We start from the raw sequence: 25,323 nt of genomic DNA, 5'->3' as shown, positions 1-25,323 counted from the left end.
AGGAGGCTGAATTTTATAGCCTACAACAACTGGATCCTTTACCTTCTGATTTCCCTTTGGGATTGGTCAATGGAAAGCACTTGTGGGAGAACAGAGAGCAGTAGGAGACATGTCAGCTAATGATCTCTTGGCTTCCCTTTTTGCCTGGCAGCAGATTGGTTTCTTACTTCTAAGGCCACAGCTCCTCTCAGGTAGCGCTCACACTTGGCTCTCTCCAGTTCTGGTAACCCATCCCTTACCTTGGCCTTACAGGCCCTGCTATTGGTGCCCTACCTGTTTCATGACCCCTTGATGATTTCCCTTAACTCTGCCTACTCCTTCATAAAAAGTTCTCCTTTTCGACTCTTAGTTACCTCATTTACATGTGCCACGTCTTTCATGTACGACCCTAACTAAAACACTCCTACTTCCTAGAATGCTGCCCTTAACACAGTGGGACTAGGGGACACCAGCAGATGTTGAATTGTGTTCCTGGATTCGCCATTTACAAGGTAGTTATTGAGCAACCATGTACTGGTCACATATATCCTGCACACTTTGCCTTGGCCTTCGTGCCACAAAGATGGATATGGTATAATCTCTGCTCTCAACAGAAAGTGCCGTGCCAGGAACATGCAGAACTGTGCCAAGAGAGCAGTGGAAGAAGCTCCTGAGGGCCTCTGGGAAGCTGAGATGTGTGAGCTGCATTTCACTGGATGAGTGAAAGGTTGCTAAGCAGACAACAGCGACCAATACACAAAGGCAACATAAATCAGAGAAATGAACCCATTTGGAAACTTCTAGTACCTGTTTAGATTTGGAGCTGTGTACCTAGAAGTGGGTAGCAAATGGAGAGGCTGAAAATGTAGACCAAACCCATGTTATAAAGAGTGCATACTCATTCATCAAATATCTGGGTTTCATAATACGTTATAGTATGAATTTGTGGCTCTATTCCATAGGACTATAAGAGTAGGAGATAAGATTGGAGGCAAGACTCCTGTGACTTATAACTGCAAAAGTTAGAAAGTTATTGCCATCATGGAATAAGTGATATTTCATTCTTAAAATTAAATTAAAACAACACCTTCTGTTACATCCATCACAGTAATATGAGAGGAAGATAGGAGTCATTTAAAATTGCCGGGGAGTAGTTTCCCAGCCTGGAATACTATTTCTCCCGCAGAGGCCTGAATGCTTTCAGAATCCCAAGCAAAGGACTTGATGTCCTCACCACGTGGGACCCACAAGACCAAGCTTCCCTCCCGCAGCACTCACAGAGTCCTTGAAGAGGACCCTGTGCTCTCTATCTTCCTGTCACACTCCATCCCAGGATAACATCGCTCCAGCCCAGGGGCCCCCAATTATGTCATTTTTCTTTCTCTCAGTCAGAGCAGTTGCTTCTTAAGGTTTTTTCAGGAACTTCATCATGTTTGACTTTAAGTGTTTTCAACCAGATCCCCCTGGAATGCTCTATCTCTATTAGAATCATTTCCTTTATGTGAGGCTGTGTTTCTCCTTGCCTTCTGAGGGACAGAAAAAAGTGCGGTCTTTAGAATTCTTGAAATATCTATTTATTTCTTTCGAGAAATGGATGAAATGTTCCTAAGTTTCTAATCTATTCATGACCAATGGAGGTGTTGTGAAACAGTAACATTTTTTTGTATAGTTTTTCCTCTTTTCCACACATCCATCAACACATGCATTACATACACAGATAGCAAGCTCAGAAAGGTTGGGTAGCGAGAAGTTAGGTAGAACCCGAGTATCAAAGCCATAGTGGAAAGTCTGGACCTTCCAAATACACGCATTATCCTATGGTGAGATAGGACAGTGCAGTGGTTAAGAATGCAAACACTGGACTGGACTGCTTGCATTGAAATCCCAGCAGAGTGACCTTAGGGATGTTGCTTAATCTCTATACTTCCATTCATTCACAGGTAAAATAGAGATAATAGTATGTGCCACATAGGATTCATTTGTGAATTAAATTAAAACCACATGTAAAATGTTTAGCATAACACTCAAATTATATCAATTAATACTATTATTTTGATTGAAAATGTCCAGCCACCATTCTTGATCTTGTTGCTTCAACTCTTCTTTACAGGCGAACTTCCTGAACGTATTTTCTGCATATACCATCTCTATCTCCTTGCAGCCCATTTCCCCCTCAACCCAACTCTACTTCTCTTTCTGCCTCCATCACACTATCGAGAATTGTTTTGCTAAGTTCCATTATGACTTCACGTTGACAAATCCAATAGATACTTTTTAATCATTGCTTTCTCCTTGAAGTCTCAAGGGCATTCAATAAAGTTGACTGCTCTCTTCCTCTGGAAACATTCCATATTCTATTACTACTTCTCTTATCCCTCTTTATCACTGTTCCTTAAGAACCTTCTCCTTTCTTTCTCTCCAACCTTTAAATATTACAATAACTCAGGTCTCAGGCCTGGGATAGCTGTTCTCCTCATTCAGTAATCTTACTTTAAGCAAACTCACCCATTTCTGTCCTTTCAAATCCCATCTCTATGCCCATGATTGCTGTGGTACCCTATGGCCAGGACTGCCCATGGGCAGTCCTGAAGAGAACATAAGTGGGAAATATCTATGTCTTATGACACAGACTCAGATAAAGTGAAATTCCAAAGTTGCCAGCATGGAAAACTTCAAGTCCTGGAACCTAGTCTTTAGGCATATGTGACATGGGTTGCTGAGTTGCAGAATTATTGTCTTATATAATAGCATGAGTTATTTCTGACAAGGCCTTTTGAAGAGAAAGAAACGATTGCTCAGGACTTCTTAGACATAATGTATTTCTCACCTCATGTGGAGTTGCTGAGTATTACCACTATTTTGAGTGAATATAGTGGGAGAAATAAAAAGGAAACTTGCTCAGATGTATAATTTAGTGGCTATCACTCTTGTTAATTACTAAGTATCAATGAGTTTTATTTCTTTAGTCCTTGAATTCATCCCTGATCTAGGTCTAAGACATTTAACATCATGAGCTTGGTGGTAAAAATGAGCAAATGGCTTATGTGGGAAGAGAGGAAACAAGGATGATGCAGCACTCCCCTCATGTCAGAGTGGGCTAGTGCTAAGCCTGGTACATAGTCCTAAAAGACTCAAAGACTTATTGGACACATTCCATCAATGAGAAAAATAGAGGAATTTATGCTGATGGATTCAAAAGGAGATCGATTAAAGATTTACTCCTCTTTATTGTCCTCGAATAGTTGGAGAGATTAAGTTTAGTAGAGAGGCAGGATGCTGAGAAAATGAAAGCAGAAGTAGAAAGCAGAAGCCCACATCTCCCTGGAGGGCATCAGTGAATCAAAGTGCGCAGTACAAGGAATTGCTGATCACACAGGTGATGTGGCCATGGGCAGAACCCACAGTGCCCACCAGCCATCTTTAAGGAGAATGTAGTGGATTAAATATGAGATTTCTGAGGAAAGCCCTGGAAGAACTGGGATACAGAAAATGATCAAATATGACAAAGTCTCAAAGGTTTAATCCCCTGAGACTTCTCAAACACAGTAGGTGTTCCAGGTTCTTTTGCTGCCTGTCACTGAATAGAAGTTTTTCCACCTTATCCTTAACCACAACGAGCAGTTTTAGCTGAGATCTTCTGGTGGGAGTGTGATGAGAAATGTTTGAGATCATGGCTAGAAAATAGCTGTAAAAATGGCTTTCTTCTAGGAGCTGCATTACCAGCTAGATGATCAGTTTGTCTGGTTTTAGTGAGTTCCAGCATACTTTATTGAAATTGATGGGGAGGAGATTCATGAGATCAAAGGCTTGCCCAAAGATCCCTTATGGACATTGAGCGCAAAAACCTAAACGAGGGTGAGTTTACTTCCAGCCACTTTTGCACAAAATAAGATGAAATTGCCTTTTACTCTTCATCCTTAGGTGTCGATGGAAGAAACTATGTTAAGGGTAAAGGAACTAAAGGCCTACAATCCCGAGAGCTATGTGGTAATTATACTTCAGCAGAGGGTGAGGATGATTTTTAACAACAATGGCTAGGAATTCTCAGGAAATAATGGGCCATAAGGATCATGTTAAATGCAAGGATGTGTCAGAATCCCAAGTATGCCAATTATTTAGGAGGGATTACAGACAGTTTGACAGTCAAGACTTTCAGCTTAAGGAGTTTGCATACCAGGGCCCAAATATCATGTCATTTCTGTCCATATAGAACTGAGGTCTTGTTTGTGGTGCTCAGAGGAACACATCCTTTGCTCGTGTATAATTTCACCTGCAAATGTCATCTCCATAATGCATAGGGGTGTAAATTGATGAGGCTAGAACATTAGTGCATATTGAGCTACTGAATTTTTGAAAATTTAAGAATGAGGGAGACTTATAACATAACTTTTTAAAAGAGAAGCAGTGCTGTAATGCCCCATCCTGTCCCCAATAAGATAGATTATCTGAGGAAAGAAGTGCTTAGGTATTTTTCTTTTGCACTTTCAAAAGTAGAGACACAAACACAAATATTTGCCCCCTGCCTTACTCTTTTAATAAAATCTCTCTTTGCAAGGGTGTTTAGTATTAGGAAACCCAGAAGAAATATTTTCAAGCTTCTTTAAAAACTGTGCTGTTTGATACTTCATTCCGGTGTCTTAAAATGCACTTTTGGATATATCAACTTATCTCCTTTTTCTCAAATGTAGAGAAATTGGAGATAGCTTCTTGTATTTGTTCACTCTGTTCTTTAAGTTCTAAAGTCCTGTAGGGCAAAGATAGTATCTTACTCTGTTGCAGAGAGAATTGCGGTGCTTGTAAATGCCAGTGCAAAAATCCTGCATCCATCATGGAGGTTGAGTCCCTGAAAAGTACAAGGTCAGCAAAATCAAAGAGAAGATCATGCGAAACAGGGGATTTAGGGAAAAATATCTTTATTTATTTATTTATTTATTTATTTATTTTTTAAATTGTTAAGAAGGAGTTGTTTATTTTTAACTGGGAGTCTTTTTCATGATCCAACAGAGTAGTACAAAAGACAGTAGACATTTACAATGATTCCTTCCCTTAAAGAGTCAGGGCACTGAATGTTAAAAATAACAGGAAATCCTGCGTTGGAAATAAGTGAGTTGTACTGAAGTTCCTAATCTTTGCTTTTGCCTTTTCCCATTTAACTTTCTTGAACCATTGACTTTTAGAATTAGAAGGAATCTGAGCAATCATCAAATTCATTTTTTTTTTATTTTTTTTTTTTTATTTTTATTTTTTATTAATGTTATGATAGATTACAACCTTGTGAGATTTCAGTTGTACATTTTTGTTAGTCATGTTGTGGGTACACCACTTCCCCCTCCGTACCCTCCCCCCACCCGCCCTTTTCCCTGGTAACCACCAATCAGATCTCCTTCTCAATATACTAATTTCCACCTATGAGTGGAGTCATATAGAGTTCGTCTTTCTCTGACTGACTTATTTCGCTTAACATAATACCCTCGAGGTCCATCCACATTGTTGTGAATGGGCCAATTTCGTCTTTTTTTATGGATGAGTAGTATTCCATTGTGTATATATACCACATCTTCTTTATCCAATCATTAGTTTCTGGGCATGTAGGCTGGTTCCACGTCTTGGCTATTGTAAATAATGCTGCAATGAACATAGGGGTGCAACGGACTCTTGAGATATCTGATATCAGGTTCTTAGGATAGATACCCAGTAATGGGATGGCTGGGTCATAGGGTATTTCTATTTTTAACTTTTTGAGAAATCTCCATACTGTTTTCCATAGTGGCTGTACCAGTTTGCATTCCCACCAACAGTGTATGAGGGTTCCTCTTTCTCCACAACCTCTCCAACATTTGTCGTTCTTGGTTTTGGATGTTTTTGCCAATCTAACGGGGGTAAGGTGATATCTTAGTGTAGTTTTGATTTGCATTTCCCTGATGATTAGCGATGATGAACATCTTTTCATGTGTCTATTGGCCATATTCATATCTTCTTTTGAGAAATGTCTGTTCATGTCCTCTGCCCATTTTTTGATCGGGTTGTTTGTTTTTTTGTTGTTAAGCAGTGTGAGTTCTTTGTATATTATGGAGATTAACCCTTTGTCGGATAAGTGGCTTGTAAATATTTTTTCCCAATTAGTGAGCTGTTTTTTTGTTTCAATCCTGTTTTCCCTTGCCTTGAAGAAGCTCTTTAGTCTGATGAAGTCCCATTTGTTTATTCTTTCTATTGTTTCCCTCAACTGAGGAGTTACAGTGTCCGAAAAGATTCTTTTGAAACTGATGTCAAAGAGTGTACTGCCTATATTCTCTTCCAAAAGACTTATTGTCTCAGGCCTAATCTTTAGGTCTTTGATCCATTTTGAGTTTATTTTGGTGTGTGGTGAAAAAGAATGGTCAATTTTCAATCTTTTGCATGTGGCTGTCCAGTTTTCCCAGCACCATTTGTTGAAGAGACTTTCTTTTCTCCATTGTAGGCCCTCTGCTCCTTTGTCGAAGATTAGCTGTCCATAGATGTGTGGTTTTATCTCTGGGCTTTCAATTCTGTTCCATTGATCTGTGGACCTGTTTTTGTACCAGTACCATGCTGTTTTGATCACTGTAGCTTTGTAGTATGTTTTGAAATCGGGGATTGTGATTCCGCCGGCTTTGTTTTTCTTGCTCAGGATTGCTTTAGCAATTCGCGGTCTTTTGTTGCCCCATATGAATTTTAGGATTGTTTGTTCAATTTCTGTGAAGAATGTTCTTGGGATTCTGATTGGGATAGCATTGAATCTGTATATTGCTTTAGGTAGTATGGACATTTTAACTATGTTTATTCTTCCAATCCATGTGCAAGGGATGTCTTTCCATCTCTTTATGTCATCGCCTATTTCTTTCAAGAGAGTCTTGTAGTTTTCATTGTATAGATCCTTCACTTCCTTGGTTAAGTTTATCCCAAGGTATTTTATTCTTTTCGTTGCGATTGTGAATGGGATAGAGTTCTTGAGTTCTTTTTCTGTTAGTTTATTGTTAGTGTATAGAAATGCTACTGATTTATGCACGTTAATTTTATACCCTGCTACTTTGCTGTAGTTGTTGATTATTTCTAATAGTTTTTCTGTGGATTCTTTGGGGTTTTCTATGTATAAGATCATGTCGTCTGCAAACAACGAGAGTTTTACTTCTTCGTTACCTATTTGGATTCCTTTTATTTCTTTTTCCTGCCGAATTGCTCTGGCCAGCACCTCCAGAACTATGTTGAATAGGAGTGGTGAAAGTGGGCACCCTTGTCTTGTTCCTGTCCTCAGAGGGATGGCTTTCAGCTTTTGTCCATTGAGTATGATGTTGGCTGTGGGTCTATCATATATGGCCTTTATTATGTTGAGGTACTTTCCTTCTATACCCATTTTACTGAGGGTTTTTATCATAAATGGGTGTTGGATCTTGTCGAATGCTTTCTCTGCATCTATTGAGATGATCATGTGGTTTTTGGTTTTCATTTTGTTAATGTAGTGTATCACGTTGATTGACTTGCGGATGTTGAACCATCCCTGTGTCCCTGGTATAAATCCCACTTGATCATGGTGTATAATCTTTTTGATGTATTGCTGTAATCGGTTTGCCAAAATTTTGTTGAGGATTTTTGCACCTATGTTCATCAGTGATATCGGCCTGTAGTTCTCCTTCTTTGTGTTGTCCTTGTCAGGTTTGGGGATCAGAGTGATGTTGGCTTCATAGAATGTGTTAGGGAGTTCTCCATCTTTCTCAATTTTCTGGAACAGTTTGAGGAGAATAGGTATTAAGTCTTCTTTGAATGTTTGGTAGAATTCTCCAGAGAAGCCGTCTGGTCCTGAACTCTTGTTTTTGGGGAGGTTTTTGATTACCGTTTCTATTTCCTTACTTGTGATTGGTCTATTCAGATTCTCCATTTCTTCCTGATTCAGTTTGGGGAGATTGTAGGAGTCTAGGAATTTGTCCATTTCTTCCAGGTTGTTCAATTTGTTGGCATATAGTTTTTCATAGTATTCTCTTATGATCTCTTGTATTTCATTGGTATCTGTTGTGATTTCTCCTCTGTCATTCCTGATTTTATTAATTTGCGATTTCTCTCTTCTTTTCTTGGTGAGTCTGGCTAGGGGTTTGTCAATTTTGTTAATTCTTTCGAAGAACCAATTCTTTGTTTCATTGATCCTTTCTATTGTCTTTTTTGTTTCAATATCGTTTATTTCTGCTCTTATTTTTATTATTTCCCTCCTTTTACTGACTCTGGGCCTTGTTTGTTCTTCTTTTTCTAGTTCTGTTAGGTGTCGTTTGAGGTTGCTTACGTGAGCTTTTTCTTGTTTAGTGAGGTGAGCCTGTATTGCGATGAATTTCCCTCTTAGGACTGCTTTTGCTGCATCCCAAATGATTTGGTATGTCGTGTTCTCATTTTCATTTGTCTCCAGATAATATTTGATTTTTTCTTTAATTTCTTCAATGATCCATTGTTTGTTGAGAAGCGTGTTGTTTAGTCTCCACATTTTTGCACCTTTCTCTGCTTTTTTCTTGTAGTTGATTTCTAGTTTAATAGCGTTATGATCAGAAAAGATGCTTGATATTATTTCAACTCTCTTGTATTTATTGATGTTTGCTTTGGTTCCCAAAATATGGTCAATCCTTGAGAATGTTCCATGTGCACTTGAGAAGAATGTGTAACCTGCTGTTTTTGGATGAAGTGTTCTATATATATCTATTAAGTCCATCTGGTCTAATTTTTCATTTAATTCTATTATTTCCTTGTTGATTTTCTGTCTGGATGTTCTGTCCATTGGTGTTAATGGTGTGTTGAGGTCCCCTACTATTATTGTATTGTTGTTGATGTCTTCTTTTAGTTCTATTAAGAGTTGCTTTACAAATTTTGGTGCTCCTGTGTTGGGTGCGTATATATTTATAAGTGTTATGTCTTCTTGGTGGAGAGTCCCTTTTATCATTATATACTGTCCCTCTTTGTCTTTCTTTATCTGTTTTGCTTTGAAATCTACCTTGTCTGATATTAGTATAGCGACACCTGCTTTCTTTTGTTCATTATTAGCTTGGAGTATTGTTCTCCATCCCTTCACTCTGAGTCTGTGTTTGTCTTTGGGGCTGAGGTGTGTTTCCTGGAGGCAGCATATTGTTGGATCTTGTTCTTTGATCCATCCTGCCACTCTGTGTCTTTTGATTGGGGAGTTCAATCCGTTTACATTTAGAGTGATTATTGAGACGTGGGGGCCTACCACTACCATTTTGTGTCTTGTTTTCCAGTTTTCTTCAGTTTCCTTTGTTTCTCGTCCCATGGTTTAATCTGTTCTGATGTAGAGCTGCTACTCTCTGTTGTTGTCCTTCTACTTATCTCCTCTGCTGTTGGTTTTGTAGCCCCTTTCCTTTTTTGGATTTTTCAGGAATGAGGGTTTTCCTGAGGATTTCCTGAAGAGGAGGTTTTGTGGCAATGAACTCCCTTAATTTTTGTTTATCTGGGAAAGTTTTTATTTCTCCATCGTATTTGAAGGATATTTTCGCTGGGTAGAGAATTCTCGGCTGTAGGTTTTTGTCCTTCAGATTTTTGAATATATCATTCCACTCTCTTCTAGCCTGTAAAGTTTCTGCTGAGAAATCTGCTGATAGCCTGATGGGGGTTCCTTTGTAGGTTAGTTTCTTTTGCCTGGCTGTCCTTAATATTTTCTCCTTGTCGTTGACTTTTGCTAGCTTCACTACTATATGCCGTGGAGTTGGTCTTCTTGCATTGATAAAGTTTGGAGATCTATTGGCTTCTGTCACCTGAAGATCCATCTCCCTCACCAGATTTGGGAAGTTCTCAGCCATTATTTCTTTGAATAGGTTTTCTGCCCCTTTCTCCTTCTCTTCTCCCTCTGGTATACCTATAATCCTTACGTTGCATCTCCTAATTGTGTCTGATAATTCTCGGAGAGTTTCTTCATTTCTTTTAAGTCTTGCTTCTCTCTCCTCCTCTGCCTGCAACAATTCTATATTGCCATCTTCCAAATTGCTAATTCTTTCCTCCATATTATCAGCCTTACTGTTCAGAGCATCTAGATTTTTCTTAATCTCCTCTATTGTGTTCTTCATTTCCAGTATTTCTGTTTGGTTCTTCTTTATCGTATCAAACTCTTTTGTGACATAGCTCCTGAACTCGTTGAGTTGTCGGTCAGAATTCTCTCTTAACTCAGTGAGTATTTTAATGATGGCTGTTTTGAAGTCATCATCATTTAGGTTATATATCTCATTTTCTTTGGGATTGTTTTCTGTGTATTTGTTACTTTCTTTCTGTTCTGGAGATTTAATGTATTTTTTCATATTGCTTGATGATGTTGATTTGTGCCTCCGCATGGAGATAGAGTTTAGTTGCTCCTTTCACTTGTTTCAGCTGCTGCGGTGGGGGGAGCAGCTGTTTATACTTCACCAACCAGGAACCCTGTCCGTAGTTGCTAACTGGGCCTGGGCCCCTCTTCGTAGCCACAGTGGCCCTTTGGATTCCCTCCTCTGCCGTGGGGGCCGTCACGGGGGGCTTCAGGCTGCAGGTGCCTACTGTTGTTGCCCACCTAGATGCGCTCTCTCCTTGGGGTCTGCAACGGTGTTATGGGCTTTTCCAGCGGCCAGGGGTGGGATCACTTTTATTTGTCGCTCGGTTGCTGTCGGCACCCACCAAATCTCACTTGTCCTCTATGTGTCGCAGGAGAGCTATTGGCATCTTCTACAGTCTGTGGTTAGTACACCTAGCTATGCTGCTTTTGCCCTGGGGTCTTCCAGCCTTGTGGCTGGCGGCTGGGTGCCTTCTACTGGTGCTGTGCAGAGGCTTTCCCTAAGGCTTCTGTGAGCCTGTAGGGTTTCCCCCTAGGCTACTAAGCTGGGTCTCTGGAACTCTCTCCAGCCCCAGTCCTCTCCGAGATCTCCGGCAATCCCTAGCGAGATCTCCAGCAATCCCTAGTCCCACGGGGCGGGCAACGGCAGCTGGGGGTCGCCCCGCCCTCTGGGCTTCTCTCCGGGCCTCTGCCGGGAGCCCAGAGTGCTCAGCGTGGCCCCTCTGCTACCGGCAGACAGAGAGTTTTGTCTGCTGCCTGGGGGAGCTCCGGCACTTCCCCTCCGGGTCGCCGATCCAGCCTTTGAAAGTTCCCCCGCCCCGGTCCTCTCCGAGATCTCCGGCAATCCCTAGTCCCACGGGGCGGGCAACGGCAGCTGGGGGTCGCCCCGCCCTCTGGGCTTCTGTCCGGGCCTCTGCCGGGAGCCCTGAGTGCTCAGCGTGGCCCCTCTGCTACCGGCAGACAGAGAGTTTTGTCTGCTGCCTGGCGGAGCTCCGGCGCTTCCCCTCCGGGTCGCCGATCCGGCCTTTGAAAGTTCCCCCGCCCCGGTCCTCTCCGAGATCTCCGGCAATCCCTAGTCCCCGGGGCGGGCAACGGCAGCTGGGGGTCGCCCCGCCCTCTGGGCTTCTGTCCGGGCCTCTGCCGGGAGCCCTGAGTGCTCAGCGTGGCCCCTCTGCTACCGGCAGACAGAGAGTTTTGTCTGCTGCCTGGCGGAGCTCCGGCGCTTCCCCACCGGGTCGCCAGACCCGCCTTTGAAAGTTCCCCCGCCCCGGTCCTCTCCGAGATCTCCGGCAATCCCTAGTCCTCCGGGGCGGGCGTCTCTCTGGGACCCTCCGGGCGCCCCGAGCACCAGGCCGGGTCTCCCCGCCAATGGCGGGGAGAGACTCTCCCCGCGGGCTCAGGTGTGCAACTCCAAAGTTTCCCTCTGCGTTTAGGAGTAATTGCGGGGGGTTTAAGTAGGGTTCTGGTCACCTGTTTCCACCGTCGCTCCTCTGTTGTGTTCTCGCTCCTGCCCTAGATGTGTGTGGATCCTCTGGGGGCGTCCGTTGGAAGAAAGCCGCTTGCGGGTACTAGGCTGCCCGTTGGGGTCGGAGAGTTTTCACCTATTTCCACATCCTCCCGGAGGAAAGTCCATCCGCCTTCCGATGTATAGTCGCGTGGGTGTCTCAGACGTCCTGGGATGCTGTCTGGATATCCTTTGTCAAGCGATAAGTGTCCAAATAATTGTAGACTCGAAGGGCGAGAGACAAAGAGGACTACTCACGGCACCATCTTGGAATTCCTCGGGAAAAATATCTTTAAACAGGAACATTTCCAGAAAGTATCCACTTGCAAAACACATGTGTTCCTCCTGGTACTCTTTCTCCAGAAGCACCTTCTCAAGTTGACTCAGGAAATATCCATGTGAAACTGTGACCTACTAGGGAATGGTCTCCCACAATTCTGTATTACGTCAACTATACTTCTTAGTCAAAATATTCACCCAGACTTTATTGGATTTCAATTGAATGTGTTTTTCAATTATGTCTTCCCTTACCTCATTTTTTCAAGAGTTAGAAAGTTTTCCTGTCCTGCCTGACCTTTTTACCCACCATGACAGAACTTATGGGTACCCTTCCCTGGGACTGATATTCTCTCAATATATCAAGGGGTGAATTATAGACAGTCTTCTCTCCATCCCCTCTCCCAAAAGCCCACCAACCAGGTTTACACAGAGTTAGGCTTAACTATTGATAAATTATTAGTGAAAAATACATATACCAAAAGGTTATATAGATTTAAAATTGTACAGATGCACATTAATCTGTATTATCTCCCAACTGCAGATGCCAACATGATGGTTCATTTGGGGTTGCTGTACTCATATTTTAAAATTTATGACTCACTTCTCCTCCTTTCCTCCCACCTGTCCTTATTTTAATATGAAAGTAACAACATACAGTAAATCTGGGTTTCACTGAATGTTAGGTGCAGGTCAGCAGGAAAAAAATCAGGAAAGGGAATATTTGCTAGGTGTTGATGCTCATTCATGCACAACCACAAGGATGTATTCTATCTTGTGAGGAAATGGTGTGGGTGAGTGTACATATTGATATGAGAACTTTTTGTTCAAAATGAGTCAGCCAAAATGGATGTGTAAATTTATTTGAAGAGATGTGTCACTGTTGCTCTTTGAGAAAGGATAATGTGGTACTTCTATAAAAAATTCTCTTGTCCAAATTATTTCACATCTTTGAAGAGGTGTTATGCTGAAGAAGAAGTAAGGGTAAAAATAGGACAGGTTTATATATTCTTTCCTTGACAATGGGTTAAATCTTGGGCCTCAGTGTGGTAGGCTCGATGTTCAACGAACCTGAGAGGAGTTCTGCCCATGAGGCCAGAAACCTAATCTTTCTTCTTTTCCATTGTGTCTCCAGCCCTTATCATGGTGTTACTTAACACACATTAAATGCTTCATAAATATATTTGTTGAATTAATGAGTTAATAAGCTCTACTATCCACCTAAGCCAATTGTTCATCATGTAGGCTTCATGCATCTGGACTCTGATTTTGGCTTCACTTTCCCACTGGCACTGGGCACCTGCCTCTAATCCCCTCCATGGAGCTTTATCAAACCATCTACCTCTTAACAGCCTCCTCCCATGGGGGTTGAACCCTGTCCACCATGTATCTCACCCTAATAAATAATTTGTGATTGAGATGCCCCACATGACTTTGAATACCATTTATACCCTACATCTGTGCCTCTCATGCTTCACCGACAAAATTTGAATTCATTAGACGTGGGGCATGCCATCCAGGTTTAGAGAAATGTGTAACACTGCATACCCACCTTTTATAGTAAATCTAATATATATGTAACCAAGTGCCATAGTGAGGACAGTTCTCCGTGCTCTGAAATTTACCTTCCTTAAGAGACTGCCCCAGGCTGCCTCAGGGCCAGACCTCTCAGAGTTATAAACAGCAAAAGGTGGAACAAGGACAATGGGTGGAAATTAGAGAGACATGTATTTTAGTTCACTATGAGGGAAAACTTTCTAATAGGATTATGAAATTACCAAAAACATTCAAATATGGACTGCATGACCACCTGGTAGGGATGCAGTAGAGGAAAGTTCTATATTGATAAAAAAGATTCATGTATACAATATCTATGGCAAATAGTTCCTTTCCTTTACTCTGCATTTGAAAGGATATGACTTTTTTCCCCTCAAATTTTAAGAAACTTAGCTATACCATGAAGACCTTACCATCTCAAGATAATACAATCAATGATCATTTTCAAGTTTAAAAAGATAGTTATTTTGTGTGATAAATGTGGGTTCATATGAACTGCATTCTAGAAAAAGTATAGATGGTTTTAGAATCAATCATATCCAGCTATGAACCTCAGTTCTAATTCTAAACAGTGGCACAGCTTTTGGAAGATTTATTCACTGCCTTGAAGACAAAAATTTTATCTATAAATTGGATAAAAAAGTTACCTTTCTGTGGATACACAGACAAACACACATAGAGAGCACATACATATATATGAATATATCATATATTAGCACATTGTATGTGCTATATACAAATATTCTTTCACTTGAGTAATTTTTTATGTCTTTTTTTTTTGAGAAAGATTAGCCCTGAGCTAACTACTGCCAATCTTCCTCTTTTGGCTGAGGAAGACTGGCCCTGAGCTAACATCCATACCCATCTTCCTCTACTTTATACGTGGGACGCCTATCACAGCATGACATGCCAAGCGGTGCCATGTCCGCACCCGGGATCCGAGCCGGTGAACCCCGGCCGCCGAGAAGCGGAACGTGCTCACTTAACCGCTGTGCCACCAGGCCGGCCCCCTATGTATCTTAAAATATGGTTTGTTTCTTTGTTTTTCTGTACCCATGTATTGTGTCCAGCTGGTACTCTGATTCTTTCCTCCATATACATTACCTCCTTTAGTTGTCAGAAAACTCTGTGGGAAGGAATTACATAGATTTGGAAAACAAGGGTTAGATAAGGTAATATTGGGAAATATTACCCATATATGGCTAGTAAGTGGCACAGTCAGCAATGGAATTCAAGGCAGTCATGACACCAAATCCAGATTTTTTAATTTCAAAGTGATACTTGCAAACCTGTGTTACCGTGCGTGGAATCCTACCACAAGTTTCTAATCAGAGATAATCTCTGGAAACGTTCAGTCTCGATCTGTTGATGATGCAGTGGGGGCTGCGATTTAACTAGATAAACTAACTTTTCCTGTTCCACAGACATCTCGTTGCCTCGAAGTACGCAATCCAGAGAGCTGAAAATTAGTTGGTTAACAACGATTAAAGGAGCCCATATTTGGATAATGCAGATCTAAGCAGGGCAGAATGGATTTTTTTAAAAAGCCAGTAGTGTTTATGGGTGAGTTGACCAAAGTGTAATCAATGTTTGTTATGTCTCTGTCAACACAGGATGTACACGTTTACACGATGTTTGGACAGTGAATCTGGGCATAAGATATCTCTTCTTGCCTGGTTATAGACTATGTTGATTGAGAAGGCACTGTTATGAAATTGTGAGTTAATTTTTTATTTTCTTCCCTTGGAACTTTCATGTAGTTTGTGGGAAGTACCCAGATGTGTCTCTGAAAAGTTGAGTATAAATTCAACTTTTTAAGAGTGAAATTGATTTTAAATGTTATTATTTAAGGGAATTCTCTAATGAATTGTTTTATGGGGCAAATAATTATTTACTCATTTTTATTTGGGGCGAATCTTGATTTTCATATATCTGCTTTGCTTTCCTTATATTTGTAGTTATCTGCAAAACTGTAGTAATACCACACTAACTCACCTCCCCAACACTGATGCCGTGTATAGATATTCATGAATTAAAAAAATAAACCACTGAACAATAAATTTGTAAGGCAAGTTTCTGAATCCCCAGCATCTCTGTTAATTAACTCTAATCTTTAACTTTTGAAAGTAATCAAGAGAGACCATTTGAGCCCCTGCTATCATGAGGGAATCACAGATGAACTTCCATTTGATATAAGAGCAATAAACAGAGGGTGGAGAAAAGACTGGATTGGCAATTTCGATCAGCAGGTTAGAGGCCTGCTTTTCTCTCAAATGAGCTTATTTTGGTAAGTTGCTTAGTTTCCTTGGGCTTCAGTGTTCTCATTGGAAAAATGACAGTAAAGAAGTCTTCTCTTTGTACTTCACAGAGTTGATCAGGATAGAATGAGAAATGATACGTGAAGGCATTTATTTTGTAACGCACAGAGTGGTTCACAAAATGTAAGTTTTATAGTAAATCTAATTAAGTATGTGGTGCCTTTGAAATTTCTTCCTGGCAAAGTTGCAGGATGAATCCTATTCTTTAACTCTGTCTTCTTCTTTTGGAAGCACTGGCAGCAAAGATGAGTCATTGAGAGAAATGTTATTATTATAATAATCATAACAGAAATAATAACACTTTCAGTATACACAATAAATATTCATACTTTGGGAGCTTAGAACAAATTAAAATATAGATTCCAATGTGAGCTGCCCCTAGGCAAGGTTTGCTGTCCATTCCCTCTCTCCTCTCTTCTTATCCTTGTCTTTTCCTCTAAGTGTTTCCAGGCTCTTGTCCCTTGTGCTCTTGGCTCGTATTTTACCCAAGAATACTGGCTTTGATATGGTGTCCTCTTTCTAATTTTTATTAAGCTGCCCTGCCTTCAAATTATCATATGCCACAGTCTCAAAAGTCTGAATAAGTAACTAGTTTATTAACCTGGTGAATGGCAAACGTTCAACAAATTTCTGTTTGAACTGAACTGAATGAGATATTAATGAGAGATCTTGACTTTGATGCATTGTATCCTAATGACATTCGATATGGTTAGAACCTTCAGAACTTTTCCCCAGAGGTGAGAAATGGAAAGGTCACAATTGTGGCTAGCAGACGGTTTCATACGACTTAAAATTTGGATTAAAAATTGATTAGATGCCAACATTTAAAAATATAAAGATATCTTATAAAGTTCCAACTTTCTGATTTCTCTTGCAATGCCAGAACATGTAGCGACATTGGGTCCTCCGTGGCAAAAAAAGCAGAAACTGTGGAGCAGCTGGTTCTTTTCAAAGGGCAAGCTGTGTTCAGTGTGCTAGGATCCCCACCTGTTCCATTTCACTTATTTATGTCATCTGTATGGCCCCTGTAGGACCTAAGTTTGTGACCCTAATTACACCCACAGAAATAACCTAATTAAATCCTGTCTCATAACCAGTTAGTCATAGGTGAAATCATGGACAGATGGTTTAAGGTGAACATATGTTGTTGATCTTGTTTCTCTTATTTCATTAACCATTTTGCAAGCATTTTAAACAGTCTAATCTTATGCCGCAAACTATAACTGGAGTAGCAGTTTATAATGGGATGATCCAGAGTTTTTTTGAACTATTTATTTTTAAATTCCAAATGAAAGCTGCTTTGAGGTTTGATCTGCAGTTCAAAGTAGAATTTTACCAGCTCAGTAAGTGTGAGTCTGAGGTATGTTCCAAACTCCATGCCTGACACATTCCTCTGATGTCATCTCTGGTAGTGGGGTTTGTATAACATACAGTTATAGAGAGTAAAGAGCCTCCCGTGAAATGTCACTGTGAATGATATATTGGAGGCATGGAGGAGTGGACTTAGAGACATGGTGTTGGTAGCACCCTGAAGCTTCTAGAATTTTCTGAAGGCTTCACAAACCTCTTTCCTCATTTCCCATGCCTAAGGGGAGGAAAGTCAATATGCGTAAACCAAGACAAAGAAAAATGGAGCTGTATTAATAGCAGGGGGCAATTTAGTAGGAGGATTATAAATAATATTATTTGGGAACAAACCTTCTCTTTTTTTTTCTTTTCAATTTCCAAAGTTTCCTTTTCCTCAAATCAGAGAGTTAATACCTGGGGGCCTAGGATTAAGCATGGGCCTACAGAAAGAGGGCCAAGGCAACTGCTTGGTATACTTCAGTGAAGGCTGTCAATCTTCTGATTTCACAAAAGTAGAACAGGTCACTGGGCTAGAAGTCCCTGATACGGAGATTCAGAGTTGAAGTATTTCTATGTCTGTGCAAACAAGACAACTTTATGAGTGCAGCTATGACCGTGATTGATGGGTGACTGGTCAAAGAATTGGGGATCTTGGGTTCAAAGACAGATAATATCTCAACATTCCTAACAGAAAGCCTTCCCATATGTCTGGCTTTGGGTAAGGGCAAACTGTCCACTTATCCACTGGGCTAGATAGTGGTTTAGAGCTCTAGGGAGAGGTGGACAAGAGAACATTTCGTATGAGACAGAGATAACTACCTCCTGCACAACTAGTAATTTAAACTCTCTCTTGGGACCCATGCAACCCAGTGAGCTATTGGCTAAATAACATATGATGTATGACATTGTTCAAAATTGTCACAGAAGGGCATGACGATGGAGATTCCAAACCTCAGTCTATCATGTCTCACTTGTCCTGAGTCAGAATGAATTTAGTGCAATTAGGAAGAAAACGGTGGATAAAAATAACTGCGATAGTAGTCACAGGGAAATAATGAATATGTAGCGTGAGGGAAGTTACTTTTTCTTCTTGACAAACTCACAGACAAAGTACATGGTAAGATGGCACTCAGTGTCATTCCATCTGCCTGAGCTCAGCATCTCCACACAGTCCTCATGACCATAGGGGTCGCTTGGCTCCCCCTCCTTCCAGTTGCTGTAGTTCTGCAGTGGCGTGTTGTCAGTGAACACATACTGCCCCTCCCTCTCAAGGTCATTCACCCCAATGAACACCCGGAAGAAGCCACTCTTGGCGACATAGTCGGCGATCAGCGTGTTGGCGGCTTCGTCCTTTGGCATGGCTAGCATTCCACCCCGGATCCGGCAGTGGGTCAGGGATTCCCTGTAGTTCTTCTCCTCTTGCACAAGGTAGTAGAATTTCTCTTCGGTTTCCCTAATCCCTGCTATGACTTTGCACAGAGGAGAAGAAGAGTATGATTACTCATCTCAAAAAGGGAAAAGACAAGAATATAATATGGCTGGATTTGAATTCATTGATTCAACATTCAACACTTATTTTGCAAAGCCCTATTATGAGGTAGGCACTGGTTTAATATTTTCTCCACCTTTCTAGTCATCAAATGAAGAACAAGCTCCTCTCGTTTGTCCTTGCTGCTCTTCCTCCTTCACTTCCCACACAACTGTGAAAGCGAGAGTTATTTTGACAAAGACTTGTATGAACTTTCACCCAGCTTATCTCAGGCTATTTTTCCCATCCTATTTTGTGCTTTTGCCATACTTACAGTCCCACGAGCATGCCCTTCTTTCTTCCACATCCAAGCCTTTCATGCCTGGAAAGTCTTCCCACAGCTTCTCTACCTGGGAAACTCTTACTCATCCTTTAGATCTTAGCAGAAGTATTTTCTCCTATAAGAACCTTTCCGATGCCCCTGGATGGACACAAGGTCTCTTGTGTGTTCTCCCTCTATGTTTCCATTGCCCCTTCCACTTCATAGCACTCAACACATCTAGCCTAATTGTTTGTTTGTGTGTCTCCTACTAAACTGTGAATGTCTTGAGGCCAAGGACCATGTCTCTGGCACTCTGTAGCCTCAGTGCTTTCAGAATTGCAAGGAATGATAAAATCTTATTAAACTGATATAGAAATAATACAGAAGTTTTTCCACTTTGAGTCGAATTCCTGGGCTATGAACAGGTACTGATTCCCTCCAGGTACGTGAAATCGACTGAGCTACTGACTAAACTTCAAGACAGAATTGGAGACTCAAAAGCATCCTGAGCTCAAAATGTGGTATACATGCTTTGGGCTTCGGGGGCATCTGCATATGCTTTTTAGGGTTCATGGATTAAAATTCACAAAGAAATCTGTGACCACTCAAATGTTAACAACTATTGTTCTATGTTGAACCTCTGAGGTTTGGTTTATTCATTAGAGTTGAAGTCATGTCAGAGACAGCGTCTTCTGTACAAGTGATAATCAGAGCTATAACTAGGGTAGTTAGTTAATATTAACATTTCCTTTGTGTCTAATATTACAAGATGAGGAGGAACACAAGATGGAATCTGTATGCTTTCAAAAATGTACAACAAATATAACTGAATTACAATAAATGAAAGTACAATAAAATGAAAACAATTGTGTCAGTAACTACAATAGTTCCTTTATTCATACTGTCTCAGAAGAGAACACATAAGCCCCACTTTAAAGGCTTTACTGCTAACTATCGTGGGAAAATGGACAAGGGATAACTAAAATGACTAGTATGGGAAGTTGCAAAATTTAGAGAAACATAATGTTCCTATTGATTTGTACTGAGGGTAGAGAAGTCAGCAAATCCTGTTTTCCAGTCCCTGCTCCACTGTTCATTTGCTGTTTATCTATGCGCAAGGTAATCTCTCTCTACACTTCAGCTTAAACACAGTACCCATATGGTAATTCTTATTATCATTCCAAGGACTCAAGAAAGTAACTATTGTTTGATTATTACTTCTATTTGCTGAGATGCTAGCTCTGTTTGACTCTTGCTGTCCCTTTTTATTCTCAAGGCATGGCTTGCCAAACTTTGCCCTTTTCTCCATTCCCCTCTCTCTACTCATAGGCAATGCACATATGGATGAATCCGTGTAGTGGACCTGAAGCATCCTGGAGTCTGAGTGGATAATTAGCATTTCGAGAGGCCTTTAAACTCGTTAACACTATCTCAGTAGTCTTTTGCCCAACCCGAGGTATTTCCTGCTAGGAATATTGGAATTGTAGTGTTGAAAGAGGTTAAATTGACAGATAAATACCACAAAGCAAAAGAGAATATACTCACCATTCTTGACGAACTTCATAGACGTCTTGAGTCGAGCAACACTAATGTCCAGTTGTCCAACAACTTTCCGGTATCTTCCACAATCACAGACAGTACCTTTTAAATGACAAAAACTGTGAATTCATGTTGAAGTGTATGCAGATCATTTGAAAAGAGTTGTCACTCTCTTCTCAATATTCTTTATCTTTTTCTAGTTTGGGTATGTCTCTGTGGATGGCTATACTTTTAATCCTTTATTTAAAACACCATTTCCGATTTACGTTGTCTTTAGGAACTCAGAAAATATCTTTTTAAATATTTTGAGTTACAACACAGTTCTAAAGCAGAATTTTTAAAAAGAAGAGTAAGTATGACAAATCGCTGCATACATGTTGTGGACCATTTGACCTTTTTGTTGAACCCAAACGTGCCTGTCCGATCTCAGAATATAACTTTACGGCTTTCTTAAAACATGTTTCTAGCCAGTCTTCTCATGTGTTACGGCATTGTTCACGGGCTCGCACAACTCTCCCCAGACAAGAGAGGACTTTCGTGATGAAATCAAACATTAATTCTGATTATCTCTTTGGAGTATAGATTGAATGTTTCAAGGACTAAGTTTAAATCTTATGAATAGATCTAACTTACAATTTCAAGAATCAGTTGTCCCATTTGTGCTTTGACTATGATTTTAATTTCTGCCTTGCATTCTCCTTCACTCCTTTATCTTTTCAATGACCTACTGATGTTGTGACAGAGAGGGAATTGTAAGGAAAATGATATGAAATTCAAATGATTCCCTTTTTCTTTTCATGCTGCTTCATGTAAACACTTCCATTTGCTTTTTTCTTAGTTAGATGAAAAATATAAAGAATTTTATTAGCCAAAGGAAAAAATATTTGTGGCTTTGTTTACCCATATTCACAGTTAAATATAAGGAATTTAAAACAGTTCTTAGAATTAGTCTTCACTACACCTGTAGATAGAAACAACTGAAGCTCCCCAAGAATAGTCTACTTTCTTTCCCTGCATAAAGCACTGGAAATAAAACTCTCATTACTCAGGGAGAATCTCCCTGGCCATTGAAAACGTGTTCTGTAACCATAGGCCTTTCTGGATTAGGCAAGGTTGCTGCTGGAAAACTGCTGGCCAGCATTCAGTTGAGATGCTGGAGGAATGTAAGGTGTGCTGATACAGTCCTATTGCTGAGGCCGTTGTGGATTCTTCTCTTGGGCTAGGAGAGTGAGGGCTGCTTCCTGATGTGCTGGGTTTGCCTTCTCGCAGTAAGCAGGATGGGGGTGGAACGTGCCTTCATCCCCTTCCTCAGGGCTTGGAAAGTCATCAGCAGATAGAGAAGAAAGTTAGCTTCTTCCCTTTTCTCTAATCCATGTAAAATAAGGTTAAGCACACCGAAAAGACTTTTGTTTTTCTATAAAAATATTTTTATATTTGGAATGATGCTAGAAATTAAAGAGCAAAATGAGCATATGGTACCTGCTTTGCCTTTTCCTCCAGGTATCCCAGGCAAACCCTTTTCCCCTTTGTCACCTGAATAAAAACAGTAGCCACAAAGAGAACAATTAAATAAAATAGTGAATTATTTCAGACAGACTATATCTTATGCACCTAAAATAAGAGGAGATAGTTTTTAAATATCATTTGTAATATCTCCAACTAATATTCTTTGGTTTTACATAAATAATTTAATTTTGAGTTGGCTGCACAGGAACAACTAATCAAACAAGTCATAATTTATTTAGATTGAGTATCGAATTCCAGTAGGATGTGTAAGAAACATTTAAATGTGTGTCACCTATCCTATTAACATGTTTTTATAATGTGGCCTTCTGATCAAGGCTAATACAATTTTCTGCATGCTTTTAATTTTAAACTACTGTTCTTTTGTCTATCTGGGTCAATTGATTAGCACATTTCAGTGTCTGTGTATTATTAGGCTTCCAAGTCCTTCCATGTGGCTTTGCCCTTGGATTTCCAAAACACATGTATTGTGCTTTTTCAATTTAATTCAACAAGTATTTACTATTTACTTACTCTATGCAAAACGAAAGTCTTGGTACTTTGAGAGGATATAAAGAGATGAGAGTAAACTTCTGACTTGAAGGAGTTTACACCTTTTAGGAGAGATGTGATGTATGCAAATATCTATAATATAAAGTGTCAAATATATTATACTAAAATATCAACCTTGATAATTTTCCCTTCTGCTCTTCTTTGTTTGTGAACATTTTGTTGTTCAGTCAGCAGCATCCACAAAATAATTCTCAAAGAATCAGGATTATTAAAGCAGAGAGAAAAAAAATGTTGATTTTTTTTCAACTTCAAAATAAGCTCTTGAAGCCGACATCAGACACAATAATTGAAAGCAAAAGCTTTTGATTTACAAGAGGAAATGTTTGGCTGAAGTTCTTGAAAATCAAAAGAGAAGATCCTGATAGAAGTAAAATAGAGTTTATGGTTCAAGGACGATCTGGAAAAAGTACAAGAAAGAACTCAGGATGAAGGTCATCCAGGCTAGAAAAGAGAATGGGGCTTATCCTTGTAGGAGTTTGGTGTGTCCAAGAATTGGGTATATGACCCAAGGGGCTAATGTGAGGGGGAATGAAGTCAGCATTGAGGTTCTGCCTAACCCCATCATTTACCAGCAAAAGGGAAAAAGTGGGAACCACTGTAAAACCCATAGGGTGCTCTGTGTTGCCTGCCAATTAGCCATTCTCTTCATCACTGTCTGCCGACTGCTTTTCATTAAGTGTCCTGTGCATATTGACTCTTGATTGTCCAGAAAGTCACGACTGCCAGGGCCCCAAGGATTTGTTAAGCCTTACCGCATTGACCCACGCGGACACTTCTCTTTACAATGATGCCGGACATTCAAGAGCCCTCCAGGCAGAAAGAGGGGGTCCTTGAAACCCGGAATGAAGTTTAAATATGCAGAGGGAAGCCTCAGAACTTGTACTTGGATGAAACGAGATGATGATGAAATCTATGGCAATAGAATGTGATAAATATTGTTAAGAGAAATGGAGCTAGAAGAGATATTGCTTTGGCTAGAAGGATGGAGGAGGGCTCTCCTGAGGAGGTGGCATTGGAGCTTGACTGTGAAAAGCTTCAGCAGCTGAAGATGGAAACAAGGTAGGGGACAATATTGTAGCAGAGGTACAGTTGGGAAAAAAGTATGGAAATATGCTGAGCACCCTGATGGGGACAATAGATCTGCTCACACCTAAGTTGTGCCTGCAAATTCCTCATTTCCCTTATAGGTAAATTGGAAAAGATAAGAATAGATTTTGAGAATATATGAATAGAAGGAAGAGAATACATATTTGCTAAGTGCCAATCATTTGTCAAGTGCTGTTTGGATATTTTATAGATATTATTGTATTAAATCCAATGAGCTAGGTACTATCATTATCTTTATTCTACAGTGGAAGAAACTGAGGATCAGAGAGACAAAGTGAGTTGTTCAAAGACATTCAGCAATTCAATGGCAGTGCTGGTGTTGAGACTCAAGCACTTATGACTCCCCAGCTCACGGGGCTTCCCAAATAACTTAAGCACTGATTTAATGAAGGAAAGCAAAGTGTTTGAAAAATGTTATCACAAGTTGAAAGGAATATCAGTCGTATCACCACCAAAAACCACGTGGACTTAAAAGATCATCTGACATGGTTTAATACTTTAATAATGTATTTTCTTTATATGTGAATCCTTTTCATTTCAAAATGGGCTGAAAGTTGATTCTAATTCTGTTTTGATCCTAGTTCTGGGATAAACCCAATAATGGACATAAGAGAAGCATAAGTAGAGTGTTTGCTTTGGAAAATGATGGGTTTTTAAGGAAAAGAAAGCACACATAAGAGACCAAGGAGATGGGACATTTCACTATCATGCCCGGACAGAGTGAAATAAGGAAATGACTGGTAGGTATTCGGAAAGGGCAAGGATGGCTGTGGATCAGAATACAGAAGGCTTCAGTGAAGTGGTAGCCTTTAACTGGATCTTAATAGTGTGGGAACAGATTCTTGAATTGATAAGTGGCTTTTTCCCAACAAGATGTAAGCAGTGTGACTACTTTCTAGTACTTTGACATGAATTTCTTTCCTTTCTTTTTTTTTTGTGAGGAAGATTGGCCCTGAGCTAACATCTGTGCCAATATTCCTCTGTTTTATGTGGGATGTTGCCACAGTGTGGCTTGATGAGTGGTGCTATGTCCACACCCAAGATCCGAACCTGCGAACCCCAGTCCACTGAGGTGGAGCACATGAACTTAATCACTACACCACCAGGCCGGCCCCTTCTTTCTTTTTTAACAAATGGGAAACTCAAAGCAATGTGGTGGAGTGAAAGACCATGGGAATTCAAAACTCCGAAAAAGCAGGGCTTGAATCCTGGCTCTGCCACTTACTAGTTAAACACGGACAGGTTATTCAGTTTCTTTAAGCCTCTACCTCTTCACTTTTAAATTGGAAATAATGGTACCTAAAACCATAAGGTCATTAAGGAGGATAAGTTTGATAATGTCATCTTATCCCGGGGTTAGCTCTGTGCTTGCCTCCTAGAGGATGCTCAACCAGTGCTAGCTTCTGTCTCCTAAATCGGAGTTATGGAAACGTACAGCATGCCAAGTACTTAGCCAATTCATGGAGGATGTCATGTCATAATGTCTATTTCCCGAAAATGAATTTTGGTTTACAGTCATACACAAAAACT

General features: G+C 40.3%; 2 protein-coding genes across 15 annotated transcripts in view; one reads left to right on the top strand and one right to left on the bottom strand.

The window, feature by feature from the left end:
* Nucleotides 1-25,323, top strand: part of LOC139085264 (carbonic anhydrase 13-like) — a 59,692-nt gene that overhangs the window by 16,446 nt on the left and 17,923 nt on the right. For 4 of the 12 annotated variants that reach the window (XM_070631942.1, XM_070631940.1, XM_070631941.1 and 1 more), the window contains 4 exons: nt 15,230-15,333; nt 15,744-15,865; nt 15,985-16,057; nt 24,375-24,533. The exons of 5 other annotated variants lie outside the window; for them this stretch is intronic. The gene's annotated coding sequence lies outside the window, so the exon portion shown is untranslated. Of the gene's footprint in view, nt 1-15,229; nt 15,334-15,743; nt 15,904-15,984; nt 16,058-24,374; nt 24,534-25,323 lie in introns of all 12 variants that reach the window. 3 more of the 12 variants (XR_011543487.1, XM_070631939.1, XM_070631936.1) reach the window with 3 other exon arrangements.
* The window catches only part of COLEC10 (collectin subfamily member 10), a 432,349-nt gene continuing 423,034 nt past the window's right edge, over nt 16,009-25,323 (bottom strand). For all 3 annotated transcript variants that reach the window (XM_070631927.1, XM_070631925.1, XM_008514727.2), the window contains 3 exons: nt 22,090-22,143; nt 20,617-20,712; nt 16,009-18,750 (listed from right to left, as the gene is read on the bottom strand). In XM_070631927.1, the coding sequence (XP_070488028.1) occupies nt 18,359-18,750; nt 20,617-20,712; nt 22,090-22,143 (542 nt within the window). In that variant the 3' untranslated portion in view covers nt 16,009-18,358. The remainder of the gene's footprint in view (nt 18,751-20,616; nt 20,713-22,089; nt 22,144-25,323) is intronic.

This window comes from Equus przewalskii, chromosome 8 (assembly GCF_037783145.1).
Source record: "Equus przewalskii isolate Varuska chromosome 8, EquPr2, whole genome shotgun sequence".
In the NCBI taxonomy this organism is placed as follows: domain Eukaryota; kingdom Metazoa; phylum Chordata; class Mammalia; order Perissodactyla; family Equidae; genus Equus; species Equus przewalskii.
Note: the sequence above shows the minus strand (reverse complement) of the source record. Positions and strands in the feature narration are given on the sequence as shown.